The sequence below is a fragment of the Pelodiscus sinensis genome, chromosome 8 (genome assembly GCF_049634645.1).
Source record: "Pelodiscus sinensis isolate JC-2024 chromosome 8, ASM4963464v1, whole genome shotgun sequence".
In the NCBI taxonomy this organism is placed as follows: domain Eukaryota; kingdom Metazoa; phylum Chordata; order Testudines; family Trionychidae; genus Pelodiscus; species Pelodiscus sinensis.
Genome location: NC_134718.1, coordinates 976,080 through 991,596, shown reverse-complemented (window position 1 = coordinate 991,596; position 15,517 = coordinate 976,080). Strand labels below are relative to the sequence as shown.

At 70.3% G+C, this 15,517-nt stretch overlaps 1 protein-coding gene across 2 annotated transcripts in view; it reads right to left on the bottom strand.

Annotated features, from left to right (window-relative positions):
* Positions 1 to 15,517, bottom strand: part of HPSE2 (heparanase 2 (inactive)) — a 177,599-nt gene that overhangs the window by 51,515 nt on the left and 110,567 nt on the right. For both annotated transcript variants that reach the window (XR_012905505.1, XM_075934461.1), the window contains exon 6: positions 7,998 to 8,045. Coding sequence is in view for 1 of the 2 variants with exons in the window: in XM_075934461.1 (XP_075790576.1) it covers positions 7,998 to 8,045 (48 nt within the window). In the remaining variant the exon portion in view is untranslated. The remainder of the gene's footprint in view (positions 1 to 7,997; positions 8,046 to 15,517) is intronic.

The window sequence follows — 15,517 nt, the reverse complement described above, 5'->3', positions numbered from 1 at the left end:
TAGTGCTCTGCCTCCTCTCAGAGCCTGACACGCTCCCAGGGGAGGTCTGGCTGCTTCCCCTGGGGACAGATTCCTGGCCCTGTGGCTGGTCATTCTCCTCCAGCTGGGCAATCAGCTGGGCCTTGGTTGCTTTCCGCACAGACAAGCCCCTCTCCCTGCACAGCCCCACCAGCTCTGCCTTCAAGAGTCGGGCGTAGGCCATCTGCCCGCTGGTCCCCTTGGTGCAGACTCACCAGTCTAGTGCTGCAGCGCCCCACGATTCCCAGGAACCGCTTCGCTCTGTCTCCAGCACGCCTGGCTCCAGGGCTCTTGCTTCTACTGCGCCTTGTCGCTCGCCGCTGGAAGCTCCATCCACGGGGTGCAGTGCATCCCACTTCTGACACCAGTGTGAATGCGCGTTGGGGTCCCCCGCCTCCTGCACCCCGAAAGGGCACGAACAGACTCCACCAGCCGGTAGAACAGAGGGAGTTTATTGCCTCTCCAGAATACAGCACAGATGTCACCAGGTTACAGGGCAGGCCTAGGATGCTGCAGCCCCCCCTTGAGATGGGGGGGTTTCGGCTTCTAAACCCCCCAGCCTGTTGCTGAGGCTGCTTCCTCCATGCTCCCAGACAGAAACTAACTCACCCTCCTCCAGCCCTGCCCCCAGCCAGGGGCGGCATCCCCCTTCCTTTGTTCCTCTCCATGGGGGGTAGCTGGTCAGACAGGTTTGGAGCCCCCTTTGCATAATGACTCCTGTTACAGACAGCAGAGGTCGCCACAGCGTTGGCAAGTTCCCCCCACTACGTCACACATGGACTCTGCGCCGATGCCGGGGGGTTCTCTGTCTGAGGAAGAGCAATGGGCCGGGAATGGTTGCTCAATGGCCGTGTGATGGGCGAGGCTCCAAGGACAACAGATCTCTAGATGCCAAAGACACACCTGGGGAATGAAGCTAAATGCCTGGCCACTGACCATGTGACTCTCCAGCTTGGAATAGACCAGGATGGATATAAAACGCCATGTGGCATCCTCCATTTTGGTCTTCAGTTCAGCTCTTGATCCCCGATGCAGCCTCGCAGGGAACCACGAGCCGGGAAGAACTATGGACCCGTCCTGACATAGAATGTAACCAGAGACTTTTCAGCCAGCAGCTGTAACATCTCTGCTAGATCCTGCATCAAGAACCGGAGAGATTCGAGGCATGTAAAGTATTATCCTTTAACAACCTTACTCTCGTGCTTTTCCTTCTTTTAGTAATAAGCGTTTTGGCTGTGTCTAGACTGGCAAGTTTTTCTGCAAAAGCAGCTGCTTTTGCGGAAAAACTTGCCAGCTGTCTACACTGGCCGCTTGAATTTCCGCAAAAGCACTGACGATCTCATGTAAGATTGTCAATGTTTTTGCGGAAATACTATGCTGCTCCCGTTCGGGCAAAAGTCCTTTTGCACAAAAGCTTTTGTGCAAAAGGGTCAGTGTAGACAGCTGAGATTTGTTTTGCGCAAAAAAGCCCCAATTGCAAAAATGGCGCAAAAGCACGTCTAGATTGGCCACGTCTAGATTTCCGTTAAAAGCAGTTGCGGAAAAACATGCCAGTGTAGATGTAGCCTTAGCGTTTAGATTCTAAAGGTTTGGCTCAGCGTGGTCTTGTGGGTAAGAGCCAGAGTGTAAATTAACCTGGGACCTGTGACTGGTTTCTTGGAAGCCAAAGAACCTGTTCGGGGGAGGTGAGATTGGGTTCTAAACCCCTCACCTGTGGGCAGGCCCGGGGCTGTTTGCGGACAGAGCTGGAGTGTCAGAGGGGTTTTGCTCATGAGGCTTCTGGCTGGCCAGGCTGGCAGCTGACGTGCTCTGTGGGACAGCCAGGGGCTGTAAGGAGCCCCGCATTTGAGCAATTCGCCCTGAGTGGACGCCCTCAGCTGTGCCCAGACCCGGCCCGGTCCGTCACAGGCTGGCACGGGGGAGATGGCCCGGAGTTCGGCAGCCAGCTCTGGTCACCCACTGTCAGAAAGGCAGCAGGGAGCGTCCCAGAAAAGGAAAGAGGGAGCATCAGAGTCCCAGCGAGACTGCCAGCATGGAGGTTAGCCTGGCGGGACTGCCCGCGAGGAGGCGCCTGGCGGGACTGCCCGCGAGGAGGTTAGCCTGGCGGGACTGCCCGTGAGGAGGTTAGCCTGGCGGGACTGCCCGCGAGGAGGCGTCTGGCGGGACTGCCCGCGAGGAGGTTAGCCTGGCGGGACTGCCCGTGAGGAGGTGCCTGGCGGGACTGCCCGTGAGGAGGTTAGCCTGGCGGGACTGCCCGTGAGGAGGCGTCTGGCGGGACTGCCCGTGAGGAGGTTAGCCTGGCGGGACTGCCCGTGAGGAGGTTAGCCTGGCGGGACTGCCCGCGAGGAGGCGTCTGGAGGGACTGCCCGCGAGGAGGTTAGCCTGGCGGGACTGCCCGTGAGGAGGTGCCTGGCGGGACTGCCTGTGAGGAGGCGCCTGGCGGGACTGCCCGTGAGGAGGTTAGCCTGGCGGGACTGCCCGTGAGGAGGCGCCTGGCGGGACTGCCCATGAGGAGGCATCTGGCGGGACTGCCCGCGAGGAGGTTAGCCTGGTGGGACTGCCCGCGAGGAGGTTAGCCTGGCGGGACTGCCCGTGAGGAGGTTAGCCTGGTGGGACTGCCCGTGAGGAGGTGCCTGGCGGGACTGCCCATGAGGAGGCATCTGGCGGGACTGCCCGCGAGGAGGTTAGCCTGGTGGGACTGCCCGCGAGGAGGTTAGCCTGGCGGGACTGCCCGTGAGGAGGTTAGCCTGGCGGGACTGCCCGTGAGGAGGTGCCTGGCGGGACTGCCCGTGAGGAGGCGCCTGGCGGGACTGCCCGCGAGGAGGCGCCTGGCGGGACTGCCCGTGAGGAGGTTAGCCTGGTGGGACTGCCCGCGAGGAGGTTAGCCTGGCGGGACTGCCCGCGAGGAGGTTAGCCTGGCGGGACTGCCCGCGAGGAGGCGCCTGGCGGGACTGCCCGCGAGGAGGTTAGCCTGGTGGGACTGCCCGCGAGGAGGTTAGCCTGGCGGGACTGCCCGCGAGGAGGTTAGCCTGGCGGGACTGCCCGCGAGGAGGCGCCTGGTGGGACTGCCCGCGAGGAGGTTAGCCTGGCGGGACTGCCCGCGAGGAGGCGCCTGGTGGGACTGCCCGCGAGGAGCTTAGCCTGGCGGGACTGCCCGCGAGGAGGCGCCTGGCGGGACTGCCCGCGAGGAGGCGCCTGGCGGGACTGCCCGTGAGGAGGCGCCTGGTGGGACTGCCCGCGAGGAGGCGCCTGGTGGGACTGCCCGCGAGGAGCTTAGCCTGGCGGGACTGCCCGCGAGGAGGCGCCTGGCGGGACTGCCCGCGAGGAGGCGCCTGGCGGGACTGCCCGTGAGGAGGTGCCTGGCGGGACTGCCCGTGAGGAGGTGCCTGGCGGGACTGCCCGTGAGGAGGTGCCTGGCGGGACTGCCCGTGAGGAGGCGCCTGGTGGGACTGCCCGTGAGGAGGCGCCTGGTGGGACTGCCCGTGAGGAGGTGCCTGGCGGGACTGCCCGTGAGGAGGCGCCTGGCGGGACTGCCCGTGAGGAGGTGCCTGGCGGGACTGCCCGTGAGGAGGTGCCTGGCGGGACTGCCCACGAGGAGGTGCCTGGCGGGACTGCCCGTGAGGAGGCGCCTGGCGGGACTGCCCGTGAGGAGGTGCCTGGCGGGACTGCCCGTGAGGAGGCGCCTGGTGGGACTGCCCGTGAGGAGGCGCCTGGCGGGACTGCCCACGAGGAGGCGCCTGGCGGGACTGCCCACGAGGAGGCGCCTGGCGGGACTGCCCACGAGGAGGCGCCTGGCGGGACTGCCCACGAGGAGGCGCCTGGCGGGACTGCCCGCGAGGAGGTGCCTGGCGGGACTGCCCGCGAGGAGGCGCCTGGCGGGACTGCCCACGAGGAGGTTAGCCTGGCGGGACTGCCCACGAGGAGGCGCCTGGCGGGACTGCCCGCGAGGAGGCGCCTGGCGGGACTGCCCGTGAGGAGGCGCCTGGTGGGACTGCCCACGAGGAGGCGCCTGGCGGGACTGCCCGCGAGGAGGCGCCTGGCGGGACTGCCCGCGAGGAGGCGCCTGGCGGGACTGCCCGAGAGGAGGCGCCTGGTGGGACTGCCCACGAGGAGGCGCCTGGTGGGACTGCCCGTGAGGAGGCGCCTGGTGGGACTGCCCGCGAGGAGCTTAGCCTGGCGGGACTGCCCGCGAGGAGGCGCCTGGCGGGACTGCCCACGAGGAGGCGCCTGGTGGGACTGCCCGCGAGGAGGCGCCTGGTGGGACTGCCCGAGAGGAGGCGCCTGGTGGGACTGCCCACGAGGAGGCGCCTGGTGGGACTGCCCGCGAGGAGGCGCCTGGTGGGACTGCCCGTGAGGAGGCGCCTGGTGGGACTGCCCGCGAGGAGCTTAGCCTGGCGGGACTGCCCACGAGGAGGCGCCTGGTGGGACTGCCCGCGAGGAGGCGCCTGGTGGGACTGCCCGCGAGGAGGCGCCTGGTGGGACTGCCCGCGAGGAGGCGCCTGGCGGGACTGCCCACGAGGAGGCACCTGGCGGGACTGCCCGCGAGGAGGTTAGCCTGGTGGGACTGCCCGCGAGGAGGTTAGCCTGGTGGGACTGCCCACGAGGAGGCGCCTGGCGGGACTGCCCGAGAGGAGGCGCCTGGCGGGACTGCCCGAGAGGAGGCACCTGGCGGGACTGCCCGAGAGGAGGCGCCTGGCGGGACTGCCCACGAGGAGGCGCCTGGTGGGACTGCCCGCGAGGAGGCACCTGGCGGGACTGCCCGAGAGGAGGCGCCTGGCGGGACTGCCCGAGAGGAGGCGCCTGGTGGGACTGCCCGCGAGGAGGCGCCTGGTGGGACTGCCCGCGAGGAGGCGCCTGGTGGGACTGCCCGCGAGGAGGCACCTGGCGGGACTGCCCGAGAGGAGGCGCCTGGTGGGACTGCCCGAGAGGAGGCGCCTGGCGGGACTGCCCACGAGGAGGCGCCTGGCAGGGCTGCCCGGGGCTGCCCGTCTCTGTGCCGAGATGGCAGAGCCCGCCCTGCGCGCACACGGCTCAGCCTGTCACCGGGCGGGGTGGGACACCGGGGCGGGCTAGCGAGGGAAGCAGCAATACCAGCTCCCGAGGTCTCGCCTCCCTGGAGCCCAGAGCTGTGCCATGCTGGCCAGTGCCAGCAGCCTCCCTTTGCAGGGGGGAAACCGAGGCACAGAGGGGGCGTGACTTGTTCACGGTCACCCAGCTGACTGGGCTAGACCCAGGGCTGCCCGCTCTCCCCACTGCTGCAGAGCCCTGTGCGGGATTCGGGGCAGAGGCCTGCCGTGCTCCAGCGGCACCGAGCAGCGTGTCAGCGGCACCCCACCGCACCCAGCTGACAAGGCCAGCCCCAGGCTCCCTGGCTACTCCTGCGGCTGGCTGCACCGCGGTTGCCCCGGCTCCGGCCCCGGCCCCGGCTCCGGCCCCGGCTCTCCCGCTGCCTTCGGAAACCTTCCCCAACGGCTCCGAATTAGCCCGGCCCATTAGCCTCGGTCCCTGTTTAATGAGGGGAGCCTCGGCCCCGGGCAGCTGGTTTTGTTTACTCCCCACTTAGTTTAAAGAGGGACCTTTGCCCCTATTATCTGACCCCTTCTTTCATTTCAGGTAATTCAATTACAGCCGACGTCCCAGCGTCAGGCATTTCCGGCTCTAGTGCGCTAAGCGGGGAGTCTGCTTAGAATGACATGGCCTGCGTGCCCGGGGGCAGCTACTGTGTGGGGGCCCTCCCCCCGCCCTGGCACCTCGGCACAGACCTGCCGGAGACACCGTTATCGACTTGGCGGGCGGCTTCCCGCTGCCCTCCCCCAGCCTGAGCTGGCGGCTCCCCTCCGAAAGGCCTTCTGTGCCCCCCCGAGCCGCCGCCTTCGGCTGACACCTCGCGCACGCCCTGCCCCACACCCCGGCCCTACCCGCGCACGCCCTGCCCCACACCCCGGCCCTACCTGCACACGCCCTGCCCCCGGGCCCTGGCCCTACCCGCGCACGCCCTGCCCCCGGGCCCTGGCCCTACCCGCGCACGCCCTGCCCCCGGGCCCTGGCCCTACCCGCGCACGCCCTGCCCCCGGGCCCTGGCCCTACCCGCGCACGCCCTGCCCCCGGGCCCTGGCCCTACCCGCGCACGCCCTGCCCCCGGGCTCCATCCTACCCGCACACGCCCTGCCCCCGGGCTCCATCCTACCCGCGCACGCCCTGCCCCCGGGCTCAGCCCTACCCGCGCACGCCCTGCCCCCGGGCTCAGCCCTACCCGCGCACGCCCTGCCCCCGGGCTCAGCCCTACCCGCGCACGCCCTGCCCCACACCCCGGCCCTACCCGCGCACGCCCTGCCCCTGGGCCCTGGCCCTACCCGCGCACGCCCTGCCCCCGGGCTCAGCCCTACCCGCGCACAGCCCTGCCCCACACCCCGGCCCTACCCGCGCACGCCCTGCCCCCGGGCTCAGCCCTACCCGGGCACACCCTGCCCCCGGGCTCCATCCTACCCGCGCACGCCCTGCCCCACACCCCGGCCCTACCCGCGCACGCCCTGCCCCTGGGCCCTGGCCCTACCCGCGCACGCCCTGCCCCTGGGCCCTGGCCCTACCCGCGCACGCCCTGACCCCGGGCCCTGGCCCTACCCGCGCACGCCCTGACCCCGGGCTCAGCCCTACCCGCGCACGCCCTGCCCCACACCCCGGCCCTACCCGCGCACGCCCTGCCCCCGGGCCCTGGCCCTACACGCGCACGCCCTGCCCCCGGGCTCCGTCGTACCCGCGCACGCCCTGCCCCCGGGCCCTGGCCCTACCCGCCCACGCCCTGCCCCCGGGCTCCATCCTACCCGCCCACGCCCTGCCCCCGGGCTCCATCCTACCCGCGCACGCCCTGCCCCCGGGCTCCGTCGTACCCGCGCACGCCCTGCCCCCGGGCTCCGTCGTACCCGCGCACGCCCTGCCCCCGGGCTCCGTCGTACCCGCGCACGCCCTGCCCCGCACCCCGGCCCTACCCGCGCACGCCCTGCCCCCTGGCTCCGCCCTACCCGCACACGCCCTGCCCCGCACCCCGGCCCTACCCGCGCACGCCCTGCCCCCGGGCTCCGCCCTACCCGCGCACGCCCTGACCCCGGGCTCCGCCCTACCTGCACACGCCCTGCCCCACACCCCAGCCCTACCCGCGCACGCCCTGCCCCACACCCCGGCCCTACCCGCGCACGCCCTGACCCCGGGCTCCGCCCTACCCACGCACGCCCTGCCCCTGGGCCCTGCCTTACCCGCGCACGCCCTGCCCCACACCTGCGCACACCTTGCCCCACACCTGCGCATACCCTGCCCCCGGGTCCTGCACACGCCCTGCCCCACACCTGCGCACGCCTTGCCCCACACCTGCGCATACCCTGCCCCCGGGTCCCGCACACGCCCTGCCCCACACCCCGGCCCTACCCGCGCATGCCCTGCCCCTGGGCCCTGCACATGCACAGCCCCACACCCCGGCCCTACTTGGGTTCACACCATGTATGAGCCTTAATGCACTGTGGCCATCCCAACCCCCCCATATCCCATCCCGTCAGACCAGCCCCCAATATATGCCCTGGGCAGATCCTCCTCCAGACCAGCCTCTGCCCCATGCATGCCTGGCCAAGCATCCTCCACACCCAGGCCTACTGTGGGCCCCATCTCTGACATCCCCAAACCGACCCCCGACCCCCCAGCAAACTCCCCCTCAGGGCGCATCCTGCCGCTAGCTGGGAGCTGGCACACGCCCGTGGGCACCGACTCAGCCTGGCACGTGACCCCAGATTTCCCGCTTCCTCCCAGCCCCTCTGCCTGGCCAGCGTGCCCAGTGGGGTCCCAGGCCAGGGCTGGCAAGGTTCCCCAGGAGCTGCCAGGGTGCCCCGCTCTCCGCGGTGGCGTCAGGGCTCCGTCCCTCTCCAGCCACCGGCTGGCCCGCCACGGCGCTACCTCCGCCCAGCGCGGGAGGGAACGGAACGGCAAATACCTACTGTTGCCAGGTAACGGCGTCCACGGTGTGGCCAGCCACCTTCATGAACCTGTAGGGACAAACGAAGACACCGGTGAGCCTGGGGCTGTGCCGGCAGCTGGCGAGTGTGCGACACCCACCCGCCGCCCCCACACCCCAGCTCACACGAGGCCACAGGCCCTGCCCTGGCAGCTGCTCCCGGGTCACTGTCTCCGGGCCCAAGCATGGCGGGGCGGGTCTGCTGCCTCTCCAGCCCGGAGCGCCGGAGCAGGACCGGAGCACAGGAGCAGGCGTGGAGCAGGCCCGGAGCGCCGGAGCAGGACCGGAGCACAGGAGCAGGCGTGCAGCAGGCCCGGAGCGCCGGAGCAGGACCGGAGCACAGGAGCAGGCGTGCAGCAGGCCCGGAGCGCCGGAGCAGGACCGGAGCACAGGAGCAGGCGTGCAGCAGGCCCGGAGCGCCGGAGCAGGACCGGAGCACAGGAGCAGGCGTGCAGCAGGCCCGGAGCGCCGGAGCAGGACCGGAGCACAGGAGCAGGCATGGAGCAGGCCCGGAGCACCAGAGCAGGCCCGGAGCACAGGAGCAGGCGTGCAGCAGGCCCGGAGCGCCGGAGCAGGACCGGAGCACAGGAGCAGGCGTGCAGCAGGCCCGGAGCGCCGGAGCAGGACCGGAGCACAGGAGCAGGCGTGCAGCAGGCCCGGAGCGCCGGAGCAGGACCGGAGCACAGGAGCAGGCGTGCAGCAGGCCCGGAGCGCCGGAGCAGGACCGGAGCACAGGAGCAGGCGTGCAGCAGGCCCGGAGCGCCGGAGCAGGACCGGAGCACAGGAGCAGGCATGGAGCAGGCCCGGAGCGCCGGAGCAGGACCGGAGCACAGGACCAGGCATGGAGCAGGCCCGGAGCGCCGGAGCAGGACCGGAGCACAGGAGCAGGCATGGAGCAGGCCCGGAGCGCCGGAGCAGGACCGGAGCACAGGAGCAGGCATGGAGCAGGCCCGGAGCGCTCCTTCAGGATGCCAGCACGAGTGTTCAGTTGGGATGGAAGCCCTGGGGGCACATGGCTGAGACTGGCTGGCCCAATTCAGAACCCCGCCCGTGAAGAGACGCATCCCCCCGGCAGCAGTGCACAGAGGGAGAGACCCCAGGGGACTTGCCTCTCCCTTTTACGCGCCAGCCCCCACCGAGCTCGACGCAGCAGAGTGGAAGCAGACGTGGGACCTAGTGAAGGAGGTGGGCTTGCCAGATGCTTTCAACAAAAATCTCAAACACGGCAAACTTGATTGAGCAAAAAAACGAACCATGGGAGACCAAAGTTGCTGAGAAAAAAAAAAAAAATGGCCCTGCGCTCCCAACTGTCCCCGCCAGGCTTCTGTCCGAGGGAAAGAGAAAATACTGGCCATTCACATGTCCGGGATTTTCATTTGTTTTTACCGGACGGGGGACCCAAGTACCAAACTGTCCAGGTGAAACCGGCAACCCAGAGGGGGTGCACAGGCTGATCTCTCCCGCCCCCCCGTCTGACGGCTGTCTGCAGCTCTGTGCACACGGCGGGTGCCGCAGGGCCCTTTGTGTCAGGCCCCGGGGCACTGTGAGTGGAACGTGGCCTCCAGCAGGGCAAATGGGAATCTGTAACGTCATCAGCCCGGTCCGCTTGGCCAGCACGCTGCTGAGCCGGGAGCTCTCGTTCTCCGCGGTCCCTCCGGGGCGTGCTCTGGCATGGACGCGGGGCGCCTTCGGCCTCAGCTGCGTCCCAGGGAGGGCAAGACACGACTGTGCCACACGAGCTCTGTGCTCCTCCTCTGGCGCACGGCAGGCGGGCGCTGTGGGACACGCGTGCGCTCCGGGCGGGCACAAGACGCGAGCTCTGCCAAGCGCGGAGGGGCGGGGGCAGCCCCCATGGCACAGCCCCCTCTGCCGTCACTGCGAGGACGCCTGCCTGTGCAGTGTTGGTGCTGGAATAGCTCAGGGCTCAGCCGGGGGTCGCCTGCCAGCTAAGGACGCCCAGAGCGGGCTGAATCCGGCCTGCAGCCTGGGCCCAGAACCGCCGGGCACTGACATGACCTCCGGCCCTTGGGCGGAGGGAAAGGAGGTTTCAAGGCCACCGCTCTCTGCTCCCAGGGAGAACCAGGCCTGCCCCAGGAAGGAGGCCGCCTGCCCCCAGCCCTGCCTCATGGCACCGGGCCGCTGGCCAGGGCGGAAGCTCTAAGGCCACGATTCGCTGAGCGCGCTGGACGGTGAGGGCCGGGGGCTGGGCCTGCCAGTGCCAGGGCTCTACGGGAAACGGGCTCCCGCCCTGGAGCAAGGAGCAAGGGAGAAGCGGATCCTCCCTCTCCCGGTGCCCTGCCGGGGGCCACAGCCAGGGACGAGTTACTGGGCTGGAGGGGTGGCTAGAAAGCGACGTGCCCCGAAGGACCCAGCTCGGCGCTCGCACAGCCAGGGGCCCGGCCCTGAGCTGCACAGTCCAGGGTTGGAATGGCAGGTGTGTCGGGATTTCCCTGGAACCCTCCGGCAGCCCCACGCACAGAGCGCAGGGAAGGGTGCGCGAGCGCCCAGAAAGCAGGAGCGGAGGCTCGGCAGGACCGGGCAGGCTGGCCGGGGACCCGCGGAGGAGCCCTCCAAAGGCAGCCAGCCGACACGCTGGCTGTGCGACCCGGGAGCTCAGAGACGTCGGCCTGAGGCCTCTTCTGGCATTCGGGAAGCGACAAGGAGGGTTACAAATCCCCCTTTAACTTGGGAGTGCCTCGGTTTCCCTGTTTGCAGCCCCAACGCCCTCCCCTCCTTGGCTTACAGCAGCTCTGACTGCAGCAGCACATGCCCCATCCCCCGCCAGCACCATGGAATAGCTGGAGAAGGGAAAGTTTCCTGGGTCCCACGCCCTCCTCTGACAGGCCCTGAAGTGCTACGTTCCCACGCCCAGGCCCCTGAGCCGGCGCGGGCGGCTACCTGTCGCTCCCACTGTGGGGAGCTGCACTGCTGAGCCGCAACTGAGGCACAAGCGCTCTTAGTGGCGAGCAAAGCCCGCCTACCCCGTGCAAAGCCCGCCTACCCCGTGCAAAGCCCGCCTACTCTGCGGCCGTGCACTGTGAGCGCTCCGAGTGGTGAGCAAAGCCCGTCTACCCCGTGCAAAGCCCGCCTACCCCGTGCAAAGCCCGCCTACTCTGCGGCCGTGCACTGTGAGCGCTCCGAGTGGTGAGCAAAGCCCGTCTACCCCGTGCAAAGCCCGCCTACCCCGTGCAAAGCCCGCCTACTCTGCGGCCATGCACTGTGAGCGCTCCGAGTGGTGAGCAAAGCCCGCCTACCTCGTGCAAAGCCCGCCTACCCCGTGCAAAGCCCGCCTACTCTGCGGCCGTGCACTGTGAGCGCTCCGAGTGGTGAGCAAAGCCCGCCTACCCCATAGCCGTGCACTGTGAACGCTCCAAGTGGTGAGCAAAGCCCGCCTACCCCATGGCCGTACACTGTGAGCGCTCCGAGTGGTGAGCAAAGCCCGCCTACCCTGTGCAAAGCCCGCCTACTCTGCGGCCGTGCACTGTGAGCGCTCCGAGTGGTAAGCAAAGCCTGCCTACCCCATGCAAAGCCCGCCTACTCTGCGGCCGTGCACTGTGAGCGCTCTGAGTGGTGAGCAAAGCCTGCCTACCCCACGGCCGTGCACTGTGAGCGCTCTGAGTGGTGAGCAAAGCCTGCCTACCCCATGCAAAGCCCGCCTACCCCACGGCCGTGCACTGTGAGCGCTCCGAGTGGTGAGCAAAGCCCGCCTACCCCATGGCCGTGCACTGTGAGCGCTCCGAGTGGTGAGCAAAGCCCGCCTACCCCACGGCCGTGCACTGTGAGCGCTCCGAGTGGTGAGCAAAGCCCTCCTACCCCACGGCCGTGCACTGTGAGCGCTCCGAGTGGTGAGCAAAGCCCGCCTACCCCACGGCCGTGCACTGTGAGCGCTCCGAGTGGTGAGCAAAGCCCGCCTACCCCATGGCCGTGCACTGTGAGCGCTCCGAGTGGTGAGCAAAGCCCGCCTACCCCATGGCCGTGCACTGTGAGCGCTCCGAGTGGTGAGCAAAGCCCGCCTACCCCATGGCCGTGCACTGTGAGCGCTCCGAGTGGTGAGCAAAGCCCGCCTACCCCACGGCCGTGCACTGTGAGCGTTCCGAGTGGTGAGCAAAGCCCGCCTACCCCACGGCCGTGCACTGTGAGCGCTCCGCTGTGGTGCGGCTCCAGCCGGGCTTCTCCGATGCTCCAACTCAGCCCCCGGTGCACCACACTCCAGCCAGCGCTCGCCGCCGCTCCGCACGCTCCCGAGGCCTGAGGCCCCCGGCGACCAGGGCAGCTGGGTGGGCCCTCACGGGCTGGCTGTGACATGCGGGAAGGGTGGCGACGTCCCACCCTGGCCCTGGCGCGCGCGGCCTGCTTTGCCCTGGGTGCTGTGCGGAGCGACGGGCTCGCAGGCCCACGTGGCATCCCGTGGCGGCGGCAGCAGGAGCCAGAAAGGCGTCTGTGCAGGGGGGGCTCATGCCCAGCAGCAGGCGGACGAGGGAGCGGTGCTGCCAGCGCAGCGAGGCCCAGGGCCCGGGCTCTTGGGGGGCACCCGGCTGCGTTTCAAAAGCGCTGACCATGCGGCTCTGGGCCCGGCCTGGGCTCCAGCACGTGCACCGGCCCGGGTGCCGATTCCTGAGCGGCTATTGCAGTCGGCCCTCACTGCTCACAGTCCCCCGACTTCCTCCACGCCCGGCGCCCGGCTGCCCTGGGATCCCTGGCGCGGCGCAGGCGGCAGCTCAGCCACGTGCTCTCCGACAGCTCCGGCTCCATGAACGGGCTAATTAACACCTCATCCAAGCGGGCCGGCTGCGGTGCCTGGAGAACCCCCTCCCCCTCTCCTGTGCGCTCGCAGGCTCCGGCCCGCCCCGGCCCAGCAGGCAACGCCCCCTCTCTCCGCAGCAGGGCCTGGCCGCCTCCAGGCAAAGGCCCCGCGAGTCTCAGTCCCGACCGTAGGAGCCGGCGGCGACTGGCGCAGCCCGAGGAACCGCGCCCGGCACTGCGCCCGGCTGCTTGGTCTGGGCGAGGCTCCCCGGAGCCGCAGGGCCGCTGCTGGCTTTTCAGCCCCAGGGTCAGCTCTTGCCTGGCATGTAACGCCCGGCCCGTGGCCTTGGCAGGCATCTCGCCCTCCCCCTGCAAGGGCACCGGTCCTGCCACCGGCCTGGGCCTGTTCGCACACCGGCGCTTTGCTGGAGCGCCTTTGGCACGGCGTCCGCCCGGCGCCGGCGCACACTTGAACCCCAAGATGAATCCAGGGACAGAGGCAAACAGCCCTTCACTGGGCCCCCAGAGCGGCCCAGGCATTACGGCTGCTCTGTGCCTGTGCCAGGCTGGTCGTCAGCTGCTAGCGAAGCCTGGACGTAACCCGCTGCCAGCAGAATCCCCTGGCCAGCCCCACCGCCAGCCCCACTGCCGCTTGTCCCCAGGGTCCCGCACGGTCCTTTGCCCACAGGCTCCGGCTCTCCCATGTGTCTGTGGCCGTGTGCGTCATGCCCCTCAGGGCTCAACGCCTCTTCTCCTTCCCCTGGCACTACGGCTGCTCCCATCTCCAGCCTCCCTCGCTGCCCCCTGCCTCCTGCCCGCAGGCCTGAGACCGCAGTGCCCGTCCGGTACCTCCCCGGCGCCCGCACACCCTCCGGCTGCTCCCCTCTCTCCCCTCGCTGCCCCCTGCCTCCTGCCCGCAGGCGTGAGACCCCAGCGCCCGTCCGGTACCTCCCCGGCGCCCGCACACCCTCCGGCTGCTCCCCTCTCTCCCCTCGCTGCCCCCTGCCTCCTGCCCGCAGGCGTGAGACCCCAGCGCCCGTCCGGTACCTCCCCGGCGCCCGCACACCCTCCGTCTGCTCCCTTCCCTCCCCTCGCTGCCCCCTGCCTCCTGCCCGCAGGCCTGAGACCGCAGTGCCCGTCCGGTACCTCCCCGGCGCCCGCTCACCCTCCGTCTGCTCCCTTCCCTCCCCTCGCTGCCCCCTGCCTCCTGCCCGCAGGCCTGAGACCGCAGTGCCCGTCCGGTACCTCCCCGGCGCCCGCACACCCTCTGGCTGCTCCCCCCTCTCCCCTCGCTGCCCCCTGCCTCCTGCCCGCAGGCCTGAGACCGCAGTGCCCGTCCGGTACCTCCCCGGCGCCCGCTCATCCTCCGGCTGCTCCCCCCTCTCCCCTGCCTCCTGCCCGCAGGCGTGAGACCCCAGCGCCCGTCCGGTACCTCCCCGGCGCCCGCACACCCTCCGGCTGCTCCCCCCTCTCCCCTCGCTGCCCCCTGCCTCCTGCCCGCAGGCGTGAGACCCCAGCGCCCGTCCGGTACCTCCCCGGCGCCCACTCACCCTCCGGCTGCTCCCCCCTCTCCCCTCGCTGCCCCCTGCCTCCTGCCCGCAGGCGTGAGACCCCAGCGCCCGTCCGGTACCTCCCCGGTGCTCGCACACCCTCCGGCTGCTCCCCCCTCTCCCCTCGCTGCCCCCTGCCTCCTGCCCGCAGGCGTGAGACCCCAGCGCCCGTCCGGTACCTCCCCGGTGCTCGCACACCCTCCGGCTGCTCCCCTCTCTCCCCTGCCTCCTGCCCGGAGGCGTGAGACCCCAGCGCCCGTCCGGTACCTCCCCGGCGCCCGCACACCCTCCGTCTGCTCCCTTCCCTCCCCTGCCTCCTGCCCGCAGGCGTGAGACCCCAGCGCCCGTCCGGTACCTCCCCGGCGCCCGCTCACCCTCCGGCTGCTCCCCCCTCTCCCCTCGCTGCCCCCTGCCTCCTGCCCGCAGGCGTGAGACCCCAGCGCCCGTCCGGTACCTCCCCGGTGCTCGCACACCCTCCGGCTGCTCCCCCCTCTCCCCTGCCTCCTGCCCGCAGGCGTGAGACCCCAGCGCCCGTCCGGTACCTCCCCGGTGCTCGCACACCCTCCGGCTGCTCCCCCCTCTCCCCTGCCTCCTGCCCGCAGGCGTGAGACCCCAGCGCCCGTCCGGTACCTCCCCGGCGCCCGCACACCCTCCGTCTGCTCCCTTCCCTCCCCTGCCTCCTGCCCGCAGGCGTGAGACCCCAGCGCCCGTCCGGTACCTCCCCGGCGCCCGCTCACCCTCCGGCTGCTCCCCCCTCTCCCCTCGCTGCCCCCTGCCTCCTGCCCGCAGGCGTGAGACCCCAGCACCCGTCCGGTACCTCCCCGGTGCTCGCACACCCTCCGGCTGCTCCCCCCTCTCCCCTGCCTCCTGCCCGCAGGCGTGAGACCCCAGCGCCCGTCCGGTACCTCCCCGGCGCCCGCACACCCTCCGTCTGCTCCCTTCCCTCCCCTGCCTCCTGCCCGCAGGCCTGAGACCCCAGCGCCCGTCCGGTACCTCCCCGGCGCCCGCTCACCCTCCGGCTGCTCCCCCCTCTCCCCTGCCTCCTGCCCGCAGGCGTGAGACCCCAGCGCCCGTCCGGTACCTCCCCGGCGCCCGCTCACCCTCCGGCTGCTCCCCCCTCTCCCCTCGCTGCCCCCTGCCTCCTGCCCGCAGGCGTGAGACCCCAGCGCCCGTCCGGTACCTCCCCGGTGCTCGCACACCCTCCGGCTGC